Source organism: Abramis brama, assembly GCF_963993115.1.
Source record: "Abramis brama genome assembly, chromosome: 13".
NCBI classification, from domain to species: domain Eukaryota; kingdom Metazoa; phylum Chordata; class Actinopteri; order Cypriniformes; family Leuciscidae; genus Abramis; species Abramis brama.
In genome coordinates this window covers 16,642,240-16,658,125 of record NC_139975.1, presented here as the reverse complement: position 1 = coordinate 16,658,125, position 15,886 = coordinate 16,642,240, and the positions used below count along the sequence as shown (strand labels likewise).

Genomic DNA, 15,886 nt, shown 5'->3' with positions numbered 1-15,886 from the left:
TGTATGAATTTTTTATTTCATTTTTTCATTTGCTGTAAATATCCCCCTCTGCGGTAGCTCTCAAATCTCATTTGAGTGTGTGCACATTTAAACATGCTCTCTGAAGACAAGTTGCACAAATAAAAAAAATGTATACTCGCAGTATAGCCTACTCATATGAATGTATACTCCTATGAAAAGTACACTTTTATGGCTGTTTCTTAATACACTTCATACACTTTTAAAAAGTGCACTTTGTAATAATTTGTAATTAAATAAAAAAAAAAAATGATTGTATTATAATGTTTGTCATGCTTTAAAGAGGTAACTTACCCATATTTTGATGTGTTGTTGACTCGCATACTGAAGCACATACGATTACTTAGGCTAATTTTAACCATAGTGTTAACTGTAGTTTATCATAAATTCTTGTCAATGTATTTGGCAGTACATTTTAACCATAACTGAGTTCAACTAATATAAATATAAACTATAATACATTTTAATTTTATGGTAGCCTAAATAACATGCATTTAAGTGTCTGAAAACACTATAGGCCTATTCAGTTCGCACTTAAGTATATTCTTTTTAAAGTAATTATTTTCATAATACATACTCATTTTAAAAGTATGCTATTGTCTCTTTAAGAATGGTCCCTATAATGCATAACCTGACATAATACAACCCTTAACATTGTATTAAACATCTCACGTTCAAAACTTCAATGAACACATGCACTTACCCACACAGCTGAAGTTTCCAGCAGCCCAGGCTCGTCCACCCCAGCATAGTGTTTCCTCAGCAGGGCCTGAAGCTCTGGCAGGGCCCATACTCACCGTCCAGAACCACAAGAGAAACGCGGCCGCTATCGTCCTCCAGTACATAATCCTATCTCAGTTTCCACAGGGCTCTCCTCTTAGGTATTTCCTCGATCACTGAGCCATACCATGCAGCCGTAACCCCCACACATCTTACACACACAGCCAACCAGCTTCAACTAAATGACAACCTGGGTGAAAAGACTCCAGAAAGTGCATCTATAATATCCCAGAGGTGTCTTTTTTACAGAGCTGGTTGAAAGTGAGAGTCCTGTAGGACGGCCAGGTATGTGTCAGGCACACACACAGAGCCTCAATCTCTCCAGTCCTCCTGTTCTCTAGCTGTTTTGGAAGCAAAGTATGAAATTCCTGACAGTCCCATGGTAAATTTGACACATGGTGAGACCAGCAAGGGCTCAGAAGAGTTTTCCCTGATGTAAGACTAAACTCAAGCAACACAAAAACTGCACTTCTACAACTTAAAAGTCACCCTGAGTTCACCTCCTGGCCTTTCTCAGTCCAAGCATGTGATTTAGTAAGAGTGGACACACCTTTTGTGCTGCTCATGAGTAATGGGATGCTCCCTCACACACACACACACACACACACACACACACACACACAACCCATAATGTGTCGTTGTGTCTGCATATAGTCTGTCAGGACCCCAGAGTGAAGAATCACAAGGGGTTGCGATGGGGGCGGGGCTTGTAAATGCCGCTACACGCAATCTTATTATACGAATAACTGTCATATTGTCTTATGAATTAGATGCACTGCTCTGGGAAAAATGCGTCAGGTGGGCAGGGACAACAGCTGCTCTGTTGTTCTACTTAAGCAGGACAGGAAATGCAGCACAATGTCCTCTCTGATACACACACTCACAGGACGTCAAGCCGGGCAGAATTCACGAACTAATTGAACTGACATTTAAATTTGATAGATAGACTAGTACTGAAAAAAGACAATCACTGTTTCCTATTTGAATATAAAATGTAATATATTCCTGTGATGGCAAAGCTGAATTTTCAGCATCATTACTCCAGTCTTCAGTGTCACATGATTCTTCAGAAATCATGCTGATATGCTGCTCAAGGAACATGTCTTATTATCATCACTGTTGAAAACTGCTTAACCGTGATACCTTTTCAGGATTTTTTGATGAATAGAATTTGAAATACTTTTTTTTGTATCAATGTAAATGCATTTAATGTAATTTTTGATCAATTTAATGCATCCTTGCGAAAAAAAGGAATTATTATTAATATTATTTGTACTGGTATTAGGATACATTTTTTTAATGGTAGTGCACGACATGAGTGGCATATACTAAATTCTGCATACAATCATTCTAACGAAAGAAATTACAAACAAATGGATAAATAAATTATTTACACAGAAATTCGTCAATATGGGAATAGACCTCCAATTCAAAATAAAATCACACATAAAGCACTATGAGGGGGCCATTAATAATTGATGTTATACTGTATGTATACATGCACTAGATGATCTTTGATAATTTTTCTGTTTGTATCATTGTATCGTCTTTCTGGTTTTTCAGCTTCTTGCCTCACAAATTTACAGTATTCAGTGTGACCATCTTGAAAACGAGACACAGCGTCACATTAAAAACAGTTCATAGCAGGTCTCAGGACTATGCAGTGTTCAGGTCTCATGCTGTGCTGTATCATTTGTGAATGGCCCCTGACACTAATTTCATGCTAATGGAACAAAGTGGATATTCAATGACATGCCTGGCATACAACACACAAAAACATTTGCTGTGCACACAAAAAGTGCACATAAATATCCTATTAAAAAACCTGTAAAGATAGAGAGGAAGAAACATAGAAAGAAACAAAAAATTAAAAGAGGACATAAACATTAAACGCACCTCTTGCATTTAGAGGAATGCATACTATAGCCTAATCATTTAAACACACATATACGATCCTTGTAACAAAGAAAAACAAAAAACAAAAAAACCCCATATTTTAGGCAGTAGAAATGTTTAATAACATTTATCATGAATCTATATAACACTATTTCATCATATGTTGGCATATACAATAATACACATGATTTACATTTATGTACACTGCATTTCATAAAAAGAAATACATAATTGTGTGTGATTGGGTGAAGAATATGGCTTTTAAAAATGGGAAATGAGACAGAAAACGCAACGTGGAGTCAAAATAACTCTTGTAAGGCATTGAGTTTGACAGCATATCAAGAGCATATCTTTTAAAACCAATGTTTCCACAGCTTGTGTGTGGAAAGGATAACACACAAAGCCGATATGCCATTCATTAGCACAGGTACTCGGATCTAGAGCTGTCACTCTTGTACGTCATCTGAGAGTCAATGCTTGAACGTGAGCACAGGAGCATCCTCTCTGAATCCTGAGTCTGCCTTCGTGCCCACAAATCATTCGTCTGCCCGTTCAGAGTCCTTTGCTTCATGGTGAGCGTCTCGAACTTTACGTACGTCTCTTTTGAAAGATCTTCATCTGGTCCACTGTTCCTGCTACTGTTTCCTTTACAGTACAGACACAAGATCTTGTAGAGCAACACCACAATGAGAGGCACCGCAACTGCGCATGCGATCCCACTGGCGATCATCAGAACTTTGTTCTGCCCATCGTCATCACCGTTATCCAGAGTACTGAAATCCACACATTGCTCTTTCCCAGACGCCGAACCCTTAGTAACCAAACACACCGTGTAGAGCAGGTTAGGCATCAGATACTCCAAGAGCAGCTTCCCTTGACCAACTTCCGTCTCGACCGACTCCTTATTCTCTTTCGCATCATATGGAAAGTAGACCACTGTTAGGGGCGCATCGCTTGGCAAACCTTCAGCGGTCCATAATAAGACCGCCGTGTCACTTGTCTCCTCCACCACCTCAATGTCTTTGATGTCAGCTTTCTTTTTGAACTTGTCACTCATCATTAAACCTTTGTCGCCTTTGCTTTGCTGGACCTTAGCTGGTTTGTCTCCAGCAGGTGGGGACCTCTGAACTCCTTCGCCTGGTCCCAGACTCTTCCTGGTTGGCAGCGGTGGCATTGTGGTCATGGCAGCTCTGGTTGTAAGTATGGGGCTTAAGGAAGTTTTCAATGGCATCCTAGTCTCTGCAAAAGAAGTCACGGGTTGACTATCGGGCTGCTTGGTTATGGTTATCGGCGGGGACTGCGTTGTGGCCTGCATCCCATCCACAGACAGGGTGATGGATGCCTCGGCCTTCCCTGCGACATTCTTTGCCTTGCAGAGGTAATCGCCTGCATCCTTAAACATGATACTGTGCAAACTGAGGATGGACCAATGAACCCCCTCACCTGGAGATTGCTGCACAACTACAAAGACATGAAATAGTGAGTAACAACCTGAACAATAGGTTCATAAGAAAAAGGTGAAATGATGCTTTATATTTTGCTATAACAAAGTAGGTTTACATTTGCGATGAACCGATATTAATATTCTGCCTAAGTTACGTCAAATACAGAGATGTAGATCTGATGAAATACATACACTACTGTTGTGTCAGTAAGATTTTTTAATGCTTTTGAAAGAAATATCTTATGCTCATCAAGGCTGCATTTATTTGCATTATGAGGGATGAACCGATTCTGCCAGAAATTGTTTTTATGTTATGGCCTACAACTGATAAATACTGATGCAGAATGAACTGATGTATATATTAAAATGTAAATAAATATTTATATAATATTTATATTACATACAGTATAATATCCAATATTTATAATAGGGATACACCGATATATACAATTGTGGCCGATATGCCAGTAATTATTTTGATGTTGGCCAGTCATTCAAATTGGCTGATATTAAAATTTTATATTATTTTGTCTAAATCTGTATAAAAAAAACCCCACTAAAGACTCAAATCAATCATTTTAAATGATATATAGGCATCACAAAATTATAATGTACCGTATGAAAACTGTATGTTCGTTTTGAGATTTGCTAAAGATTACATTTAACAGTGTTATTAAATCATTAGTTAGATAAACTTTATTTCTCTATGTACATTTCTGAAATGCACTTTCTGTAAAGCTGCTTTGAAACAATATGTATTGTGAAAAGCGCTATACAAATAAATTTGAATTTGAATTTGAATTTGAATAAACTTTAAGTGGGCGTTAGATGACGGCAAAGGTAATAAAAAAAGAGAAAATGAGCATGAACAATTTAATATGCAATATCAATAAAACAATTTAAACAAAATCTCTAATATCATGCAGCCCTAGTTTACATGCTCTTTAAAAGTTACATTTCAGACAAACACAATAATTTGTCTTTTTAAAAATTCACATTAGTCCGATTGTAATTTTACTAGTCTGACTTTGTCCAGCATGTGTACATGTTAATTGGTCTACAATTGGCACACACTCAAAGACAGACGTGAACGTGTATTTAATAATCCCTCAAATATTTCAGTTATGTTTGATGTAATTTTTACTTGGACAGACAGAGACCTGCGAGACTTCATACCTGTGTTGTTGAATGCAGATCCATCAGCTCTAGTCCAGAGAAGGGTGGGGGTAGGGAAACCAGTGGCGTCACACCGCAGAATCACATTGCTGCCTAGTGATGACGTGATCTTAGTGGCTGAAATCATAACTGATGGCTTGAGGCACTGATCCAGTTCAGCCCGCTGGAACAGAACACCAGCTAAGTTCTCTGGTCCACTGCATGTTAGAAACTGATCCATCAACGCCACAGGTATGCTGCTCATCTTAGACAACTCAATGAGCTTGGAAATTCGACAGTCACAGTACCAGGGATTGTCCTGCAGACCTGCAAATATTGAAAAATCTGCTTAGAATATGCAATATGTTAAAAACAGGAATGTAAATCTCCTTTCAGTTTAGGGGACAGGAAAAGCAATGTATTAAATATGATCTATCTGTCCGTCCGTCCATCCATCCAACTATCTATCTATCGTCATGTCTGATTCCCATGTGAATGCATGAACTGATAAAAAGTATACCTTCAATGCAATGTCAGTCATTTTAGATAAAATCATAATGCTTAAACGTAAATGCAATGGTTAAGGACAACTTTAATTATTGAAGATCTCAACATACTGAAATAAAGACCACAGGTTTACTTATTCAACTACTAACACGGCAGTTTACTGCCATCAAATAAGAAAGGTGTAAATCTTGCTGTAAATTCTAAAGCCAGGATGTCTTGTCTGGCTCGCACGCATACATCAGGTGTTGGACATTAAAACCACAGTCCACCCATAATTCTGTCTATGGCAGGATGAAGATCAGTTGACTGTAAACAAGGAATTAGACGGTCCACTGATGCAACTCAACAGCTGGATGGTGGCAACTGTTAATATCCTGATGATACAGGGTAATGCCGGTCACATTGTGCATTTGTGCTTATCTCTACACTTGAATGGCACCTAGTGAAAGTAAAGAATATGCAGTTGCAGTTTCACACGAGCACAAATGCTCTGTATTGTCGTGCCTAAGGAAAAAAACACAGTCACTCTGATATTCAGACACACTGACATGATTGCAACTGTGATTTTGCTTTTAAACAGTTCAATAAATAAAAAAATATATATTAAGTAACTTACAATTTAAACACAGTGCTGCCAATTATATCACCAAATAAAATTATATCTCCAAGCAAAACACTATAGCGGCATTCTTGAACAAACAAGTTGATTGGATGATTCAATGACTCACTCATTAATGAGGGATTCTGAATTCGGAACAGCATATTACAGTTTCTATTACAGTTTCCGTCATATAAAGATATTGTAGAAATACTAAGAGTTGTAGGCTATGCTGGTGTGCTGTTCCGAATTCACTGGTTTCAATATTGCAATAATTGATTTATTAACTCACTTATAAGGATAGTCACTCCCTGAATGTTGCAGCGTTTTTGAACGAATTGGTTGAATAAATGATTGATGGCTCGGTTGAATAAACACTCTCATAAAGTGTCTGATCGCCACATTTTGGCGTAACCTGTTTTCTAATGCACTGTTAAGTATTTTTCTAATGTAATGTAAACTACAGGGAAAAAAGATGGCTGAAAATTTTAGATTGATCTGTGTTTTGTTGGAGCCTACTGTAAATCGCTAAATAAAAACTTTGAAAAAACTTTCACCATCATATCATATCATATATCATATTATACCATGGTCTGGGTGAATACTCGATTCTGACTGGCTGCAGGGTGTCCATTAAAAAGTGATAGAGGACACCTAGTAAAGGAGTTCTGGTGAAACTGACTGTTTACCGTTCGAAATTAATAAATAAATGCGCTGGCTACATCAGCTGTGAGTAACCATAGCAACAGGCAGTCAAAGTATCCGTTTACAATTTATTGTATCAAAACAAAACTGAAGGGTTCTATGAGCTGAGCGGACTATAAATATCTCCGAAACCAAGTTATTGTTTGTAAAAACTTTAGATTTCGATTGTAAAACTAATTAAAATATAAACTAATGTTTTAAAAATGTGTTATTTGGCAAGTGACCATGGTATAAGCGGGTTAATGCCCTTCGAGGTGTCCATTGTCAGGTATTAATGGACTTCGGTCCACTGCGCGTCGGACGGTTCACGCCTTGTGACAATGGACACCTCGTCGGGCATTAACCCTAACTTATTACATGGCTTGGTTGAATTCTAATGTAGAATGCGGTCTGTTATTTCTTGATAACAGACCGCTGCGAAGTATAACACACCGTTGCCATGAAAAACAGAGCGTTGCTATGGACGCAGGATTCTAACCGTAGAGACGGAACGGATTATTTTCGGATTATTTAGCGGAAGCAATACAATCGTTTTTAAATCAATAAACTCCTTTTTAAATCAATATTTTGTGTCAAATTATTGATTTATTTGGTAGGTAGCCATGTAATAAGCGGGATAATGTAGAGCAAGGCGGTTGTTATAGCGAATACAGCCTGTCGGGGTTGTATTCGCTATAACAACCGCCTCGCTCTGCATTATCCCTTACGCATATCATGCCTAAATCACTAAATGAAAACTTTGAAAAAACTTTCACCATCATATCATATCATCAAGTACGAACTACAACAAGTGCCATACAAGAGTACTTTCACTTTTTCTTTCATCCAGTAGGTCGAGCACACATGAATCTATCAAATTATTAACTTTCTCTCCGGCAATCTGTTCTTTAAATGTCACTAAGCGAACACATGAATCATCCTCTTCTCAGATGAGCTCTTCAAAGAAACTTAAATCTCAGATTCTCAAGACACAGTTGGAAGCGCCATTAGAAGATTAGCTTGTACTTAACTTGGGAGAGCCCAATGAGACATAGGCTAGATTTAGATATTTAAAGATCACACTTGGAATTACAAAGACATGGTAGAGGGATATTGTTGATTCTTGCTTTCAATTTTACATACTGTATACAGTATCCACCCATATTCTTTGCATTTTAGCATTTTAGGAAGAGCCCACCCTTGTTAAAAAAGAAGTACACATCAGCATACTTTTAAAAATGTAATTATTAAAGAAATAATATAAAAATATGATTAAATGAAAACTTAATTTTCGGACACTTCATTGCATGTATTTTACAATTCAATTAAAATGTATTATTGCCTGAATGTGTATTAAATCCAGTTAGTTGACTACAGTAAAGTTGAAATTTAGTACATTTCAAATATATTAACTTTAAATGTAACTTTATAAATCAATACACTTTTTAAACATAGGAACAAGAAACATAGTAAAGAAAGTCATGAAAACTTTACACTTAAGTGGCCTTTTTATTTAATTAATAATATTATATATTAAAAATATACTTTTAAGATATGAAGTACACTACAAGTGTACATTCAATACAATTAAGCACACTTCTATTTCACAAGGGAAAGCTCATACCAGTAATTTGACTCTTTAAAGGGATAGTTCACCCAAAAAATTTAATTGAAAAAAATTCTGTCATCATTTACATACAAATCTGTATTCATTTATTTGTTCTGCTGAACACAAAGGAAGATATTTTGAAGAAAGTTTGTAACCAGGCCGCTTTGGGGCACCACTGACTTCCATAGTAGGAAAAAAAAAATACTATGTAAGTCAATGGTGCCCCAGAATTGTTCAGTTTCCCACATTCTTCAAAATATCTTCTTTTGTCTTCAACAGAACAAATACATTTATACAGGCTTGGAACAACCTGAGGGTGAGTAAATGATGACAGAATTTGAACTATCCCTTTAACTACAGAGTTTCTTTTGCTGGCTTAGTTTATGTCAACAAAGTAAGCTAAGGTAATTTAGAATGAAAAAATATATATATTTTAAAAACTTGTCAGTGCAATTTGAATAGTGCCTGTTCAACATCATTTCGCATATTTAAGGCGTGTCATCATAATTTTTACCCACCTAGAACAATCTTCTGTGAGGCATTGGCACTAGGCAGGATGCCTGAAAATGGAGGCCAGATGTCCACCAAGTCAGAGGGGAGGGTAGTTAGCTTGTTACTAGAAATATCTAGGTAGGTGATGTTAACCAGGTAAGGTGCTGCCTCCACAGGAACATTAGTCAAACGGTTGTTGTGCAGGTCCAAGGTCCTCAGACTGGGCATCTCTTTCAGAGACTCCCAGGGAAAGATAGCGATCATGTTCCCATCCAGTCGTAGCTCATGAAGAACTTTCAGATTGTAGAAACTGCCAGGATCCACAGAGGTGATTGAATTGTACGTTATCCACAGGTAGCGTAACTCTGACAGGTAGTAGAAGGCCTCAGTGGGCACTCGACGCACAGCTGTCTTCTCCACCCGCAGCTTCACCGTGTCCAAGGGGACGTTGACTGGAATATCTGACATGTCAGGGTCATTGCATAAAACAGACCTGTGGCAGATTTTCAGAGCAGAGATTAATCACTTCAACCAATATGAGCCTATGTGTGGTGATGTTCATTCATTCTGAGTTTTATTAGTATATATGAGGAATATAGTAAAATTCAAGGAATTATTTTACATGTATAATTCATGTTCACACTGGTCTGATTCTGTTATACCTTTTACAAAACATTTTGATGATTCAAAATGGTTTCCTGTATCATGAGTGTTTACACTCTCAGGCTAAGCTCTTAAGATAAACACAAGATAATACCCCACGTGATAGTTAAACATCTATTTTTGTTTTTTATTTATTTATGACTTGTTAGGATGTTTGAAATCTAATATATTTATTTAAATATATGTGAATAATTATAATAATATAAATCTATACATTTACATATTAGACTGTCATGTAATGACAAATTAAAATGCTTTAAAAGACTAAAAATCCAATCCAAACAATGTACGAATAAAACATTTAATTCAACAAACGTTTCAGATAGCCTACATTAGGAAATAAACAGATTTCCCTTCAGTGCCAATCTATCAAAACAAGATTTATTGCCAACAATGTTTATATAGGCCTATTGGCTTAAGTTTATATAGCCTATCTTGAGTATAAAGGAGTATACATAATTTAAAGTACTTCATAAAAAGTTAGGGCTACTATTATTAAAACTTATAGGGCCTATTGATATTTCTCAACCTATTTCTTATACTGTATGTCTGTCTACTTATTCAAGAATTTATGCAATGGACCTAAATTATGCCTTTTGCGAGGTTATACTAAATAGGCTATATCTTACACAAAAAGTTTAAATTTTATTAAACTTTATTATAGCCTATATTTATTCTACTTTTTAAACTTGTATTATTATTATTATTATTATTATTATTATAGTGAAATAGTGTCCTTACCTGCTGCCAGTGCCATCGTTGCGTCCGTGGTACACGCAGGTGCACTGCGACGGACAGAAGGGTTGTGCCACACTCCAGCAGCCCAGGAGAACCTGGGCCACCAGCAGACGATACATCCTTCAGTCACGGACACACACACTCACACTCACACACATCAGATCCCAATCGATCATCAGTGAACAAAAATCCCTTTAGCAGTCCTCGAGGAGACTGAATAAAAGCAAGAAAAGTTCATTGCCGCATGCATCCTGTTTAGCATGCTAACAGGTGAGCAGGAAGCTGAGAAGAACTGGAGGATTGGGAGGTGCGCGCGCCGAGATTAGAAAGGATTTCTCAAGGCTGAGTAGGTCACTAAAGTTGAACAGTGTGGGATGGGAAGTGTGTGTGTATATGTGTGTGTGTGAGAGAGAGAGAGAGAGAGAGAGAGAGAGAGGGGGTTAGAAACTGTGTGTTCGAGAAGGATAAACCCACACGCTATAATCGGCTAACGGCAAGGTTCTCTCAGCATCATCACGTGACCGCTCGCTCCTAGACACTTTTCCATCCTGCACCTCCTGTCTGAGGCTGATTTTGGCTTCCGTCATCTCCCTCGCCTCACGTCACGCTGTTAAATGTTGCGTGCATTGTGGGTAGATGACACCTGTGTGTAAGCTGACGTTCAGGTCATGATTTACTAAGAGTATAGTCCAGGTGGCAGACAGGCCAAACTGTTCTGTCTAAGTTGAGAGATGACAGGGATGCCAACTTTTGAGTTCAGCTTGAAGTGAGAATTGGGGGATATAGCCTATAGTCCATGGAAAAAAACTCTCAACTAATGTTGTGAACTATTGACCTAGACCTACAATCGGATTAACCAAATTGGGCAAGTGTACGCAAATATATATATTTTTCTCTTTTAAAACAAGCGATTCATTCTCAAACGTATATATCTAGCCTATAGCCCTATATATATAGGCTACCATTTCATCAGAACGTGGATGTTTTGTTGAAAGTTTATTATTTTCATAATTGTATTTAATATTATTTTTGACGCGCGCATTTCATTTCAACACTATTACACTATAGGCTAATTGTAGCCTATTACGTGTCTTTTGGCACGATCAGAGCGAGTATTTTAAATTAATTTCTATATGAACTGAAAACGCTCGCTCTGCTCCGCGCTAGTGGAAACGCACCATACAGATTCTGGGAGTGTGCTGTGCGGTTTCGCGTGTTTTGCGTCCTTTCGGTCGAAATGAAACTGCCTCGCGACGCTCATGTGTGAATCCACGAGCATCAGCTTTGCACTTTCACGTTGAATTTTGCAAAAAAAAAGTTTCAGAAAGAGGCAGGGTGTTAACGAGTGAGTTTTTAAAATGTTGTTTTCAATTCAAAACCTCACAAAGCCAATGTAGCTATAGTGATGTTATTGCAAGGTGTCAGTGCCGAAAGTTGGGTTGACGTTAACATCCGACGTCTCTAGGGGGGCACTCTAGGTGTCAGCACCAGTCTCCTGCCACTGCCTACAATCTGTCAGCGTGATACGTTGTTATTAATGGATAATTTACTATTTAATTTACAAATTATTTGTAAAAATGCATAAGGCCGTTTTTATAATAATAATGTTAGCCTATAATGATAACTTTTAATGGTAGGCCTAGTATTAGAGTAAAAATATAATAATATAGTGCTTGAATGGCTTTTCTGAGGTAAATGTAACGTTATGTGACACTGTTTACAAGCTGTTTTATCCACGAATATTGAAACACTGATTCAGCTATAAACCATACATTTCAGTATGTTGTAGGCCTACTGGTTCTTTCAACCCTCAAATGTTCATTTATGTTTATTTGGTAGCCTACTTTCACTGTAAAAAATAATAATTGTTGGTTTAACTTAAAAAGTAAGTAACCTGGTTGCCTTAATTTTTAGTTAATTGAAATTAAAAATTTGAGTTAATACAAAGGAGATTGGTTTAATCAATAGAAACTCCAAATATTATGTTATCTGAAATACTCTAACCTGAAAAACTATAATAATAAAATTATCTAAGTTGATTTGACAAAAGAAAAAAGTTGCGATAAATCATGACATTTTTTTTTTACAGTGTAATAGTAAAGAGGAAGATTGCACTCCCACTTCGCTTGAACTGAGGCCATATATGACCTGCCACATTAAGAGCGCTTCTGTAATAAAACTTACACATTTTTTAAGTGAGACTGTTTTATATCAAAATAACTATATCAATATATCACAAATTATATCAAATAGCCTGCTCTTTCTTATGTGTCAGTACATTGTTCCGATCTGTGCTCTGATTGTGTGGCGTGAGAGAGTGAGAACAGAGTCAGTTGTGTGACAGCCCTGATAAGGACCTCAGGAAATATTGAGAAGTGAATAACCTATGGCCTACTGACTAACAATGTGTGAATAAAAAGTACATTTCTCAACTGCTTAAGGTATAGGGAATAAACAGATTTCCCTGTAGTACCAATTTGTCAAAACAGAATTATTCCCAAGGGTATGTTTATACATGCCAATAAATGTACACCCCTTGAGAATGAATGGAAAATATGCACAATTAAAAACATGTGTCCATCCTTATGTTGTAGCAACATCTGCATTTACCATAATCTCATTCATTTCTTCTAAAAAAAAGATGTCTTCCTTTTGATTTTTTCATCAGCAAATTCTGTTTAAAAGCTTTTCTTCTTTTTAGTTTTAGTAAAACTTTATTTTTCAATTTTAGTAGGTTTGGGTTGAGGTTTGTAAATATGTTTACATGTATGTTTTTATGTTAAATGAACATAGATTTGCTGTAAAAAAAAAAGATAAAAATAATATATATATATATATATATATAAAACATAATGTGTGACATAGAAGCACCTCCTGTAGAAGCATATGGATAATTAAAAAGCCTTTATCAAGTTTGCGACTGTGATCCAAGATATGTCCTTTTGTAGCCTGCCTCCATGTGGTTTCAATGAAAATAGCAGACCTGTAGAAACATTACCATTCAAAAGTTTGGGATATAGTTTTAAGTTTTGGAAAATTCCACAATATTTCTGTTTTACTGTATTTTTGGCCAAATAAATGTATCCTTGGTAAGCATAAGATACTTTTTTCAAAAACATGTAAAAACCGACCCCAAACTTTTGAACCTGTGAGTTCTAAATATTAAATGTAAAATAAATGTAAATAACATGTAAGTGTATAAATGTAAATTGTGTCATCATTTACTCACCCTCAAGTTGTTCCAAACCTGTATGAATTTCTTTCTTCTGCTGAACACGAAGGAAGATATTTTGAAGAATATGGGCAACCAAACAGTTGATGGACCCTTTCCAACGGGGTCCATCAACTAACATTCTTCAAAGTATCTTTTGTGTTCAGCAACCTGAGGGTGAGTAAATGACAGAATTTTAATTTTTGGGGTGAATTACCCCTTTTTTCCTGTTATTTTTGTTGTAAGTTTATGAAAACACATCTAAAACTTTGAAGACATTTGTCACAGAGTAAGTTGTTATATCACATGCAGTATAGTAATGTGAAACATAGGCTATACCACATGCAAATACTTTAAAAAGGTGCAATTGTTCTCTCAAAGTGCTTTATTTATTTTTCATTTGATCTTTACAAATTACTTTCATTTGTGTAACCCATTTTAGTTAGACTATTTTGCTTAGTAAAACCAATTCATTTCAATTTGACCACAAAGTAAACTGATGAAATATTTAGAGTGTATGTGAATTCCAACATGATACACAGATTGTCAAGAACAACAACAACCGTAGAGTATTTATTAACAAGTACACCAGTGTAGTTTATTTATGCAAGCAGTTTGTCCCTACAGATCAGAAAAGCCACTGTCAAGCGGTTGGCACATTTATGTACAAAACAAATGAATGGTACAGCTTTCTACTAAGCATTCTTTAGTGAGAGTACAAAAAGACTAGTATACGAGGACAGAGGGAGTGAGCCAGAGAGAGAGAGAGAGAGAGGGGTGAGGGTTAGAGAAAGCATTAAGTTAGGGGCTCAACAAGCAATAGTAATAGAAAGGTGAGAGGAGGACTCGGAGGGAGTTAGAGAGATCACCACAAAGTAAACAGGCACAAATCAAACACTAAACCATCGAAGAGTAGGAGTTTCAGCGCAATGTATTCAGCATAGGATTCAAATTACTTCACATTATGAGAAAGGGGATGACCCAGCAAGACAGTCGCATATAACAAACTCATAAAAAGATGGAATGAAAACTGTTTTTCTTGTTTTTTTTTTCTTTGATTTTTTCATTATTATTATTATCATCATTATTATTTTTTTCTGATCCAGTAAAAACGATTACCATTGAATGCATGACCATGCCACAAATAACACTTAGGTTCACAGTCTTTACCTAACATTACAGGGGTCTGACTTGGAAGCCGGTACCCCAATGCACTTACACCAAGAAAGAGCTCACAAAATGGCCAAATAAGTGCACGAAACTAGCTCTTAGAAACACTGACGGAACATGACTTGCCAGGCATTAAAAGAATGAGAAGACATCTCCATCATCCAATATAATAATGACTTTTTAGCAAGACAACGAGTAACTGTCATTGAGATAATAGTATAAGCTCTTTAAATATTTGTTTTCATAGTCGTATTCCCCTCTTTAAAGAAAAAACCCACCGAAAGAAAGTGATCTGTCACAAAACGTTCCTGTGCCTCACCTGGATTTTGCTTCACCTCTGTTTTTTCAGAAGAACACCCTCCCTCTGCCCACCCTATCCTGTCGTGGAATGTGTTGTCAGTCTAATACGAATTCACCTGAAGTTTAAGTGCTAACTTACAGTACATACATTTACACATTGACTTTGTACAAAAGCTGAAAACAAAAAGCGTCAAATTAAAACCCTGAAGGCTTTACTGTGTCTATATCTATTGGTGTAGGAAAATAAAAAAGTGGGGGTCATAACGCTGTAGGCTTGTGCATGTGTCACTTGCTTCCAGTAAAGGGAGAGTTGCATTGCTGCCGAAGAGGGGGTCGCTGACACTACAGTAAGATTTAAATGTCAGAAAGATCCTCTCCCTCTCAGAGAAGTTACAACGCCACCTACTGGCACGATGCGGTCTGAAAACTTGACTGGCACGGCAAGCAAATAATAACCATTTTGTTCTTTTGTAATCATCTTGATAAGCTATGCAATGACATCTGTAGAAAAATAATAAATAAACACTTTATGGTACATCTGTTATATCTTAATTTTGTTTTTTGTCTTTTCTGTCTCAGTTTTTAATTTTGTTTTTTTTAACCAAAATAATGCAGAATGAG

At 36.6% G+C, this 15,886-nt stretch overlaps 2 protein-coding genes across 2 annotated transcripts in view; both read right to left on the bottom strand.

The window, feature by feature from the left end:
• Positions 1-863, bottom strand: part of egf (epidermal growth factor) — a gene marked incomplete at its 5' end in the record, with an annotated part of 28,761 nt that extends 27,898 nt beyond the window's left edge. The window contains one exon of the mRNA XM_084133149.1: positions 722-863. Coding sequence (XP_083989275.1) covers positions 722-863 — 142 coding nt within the window. The remainder of the gene's footprint in view (positions 1-721) is intronic.
• A 1,929-nt stretch (positions 864-2,792) lies between these two features.
• On the bottom strand, positions 2,793-10,878 carry lrit3a (info leucine-rich repeat, immunoglobulin-like and transmembrane domains 3a). Its single transcript, XM_084132788.1, has 4 exons — positions 10,588-10,878; positions 9,210-9,676; positions 5,315-5,620; positions 2,793-4,155 (listed from the first exon to the last, which is right to left on the bottom strand). The coding sequence occupies exons 1-4, from the start codon at positions 10,701-10,703 to the stop codon at positions 3,113-3,115; spliced, it is 1,932 nt and encodes a 643-aa protein (XP_083988914.1). The 5' UTR covers positions 10,704-10,878; the 3' UTR covers positions 2,793-3,112.
• Positions 10,879-15,886: the final 5,008 nt, after the last annotated feature.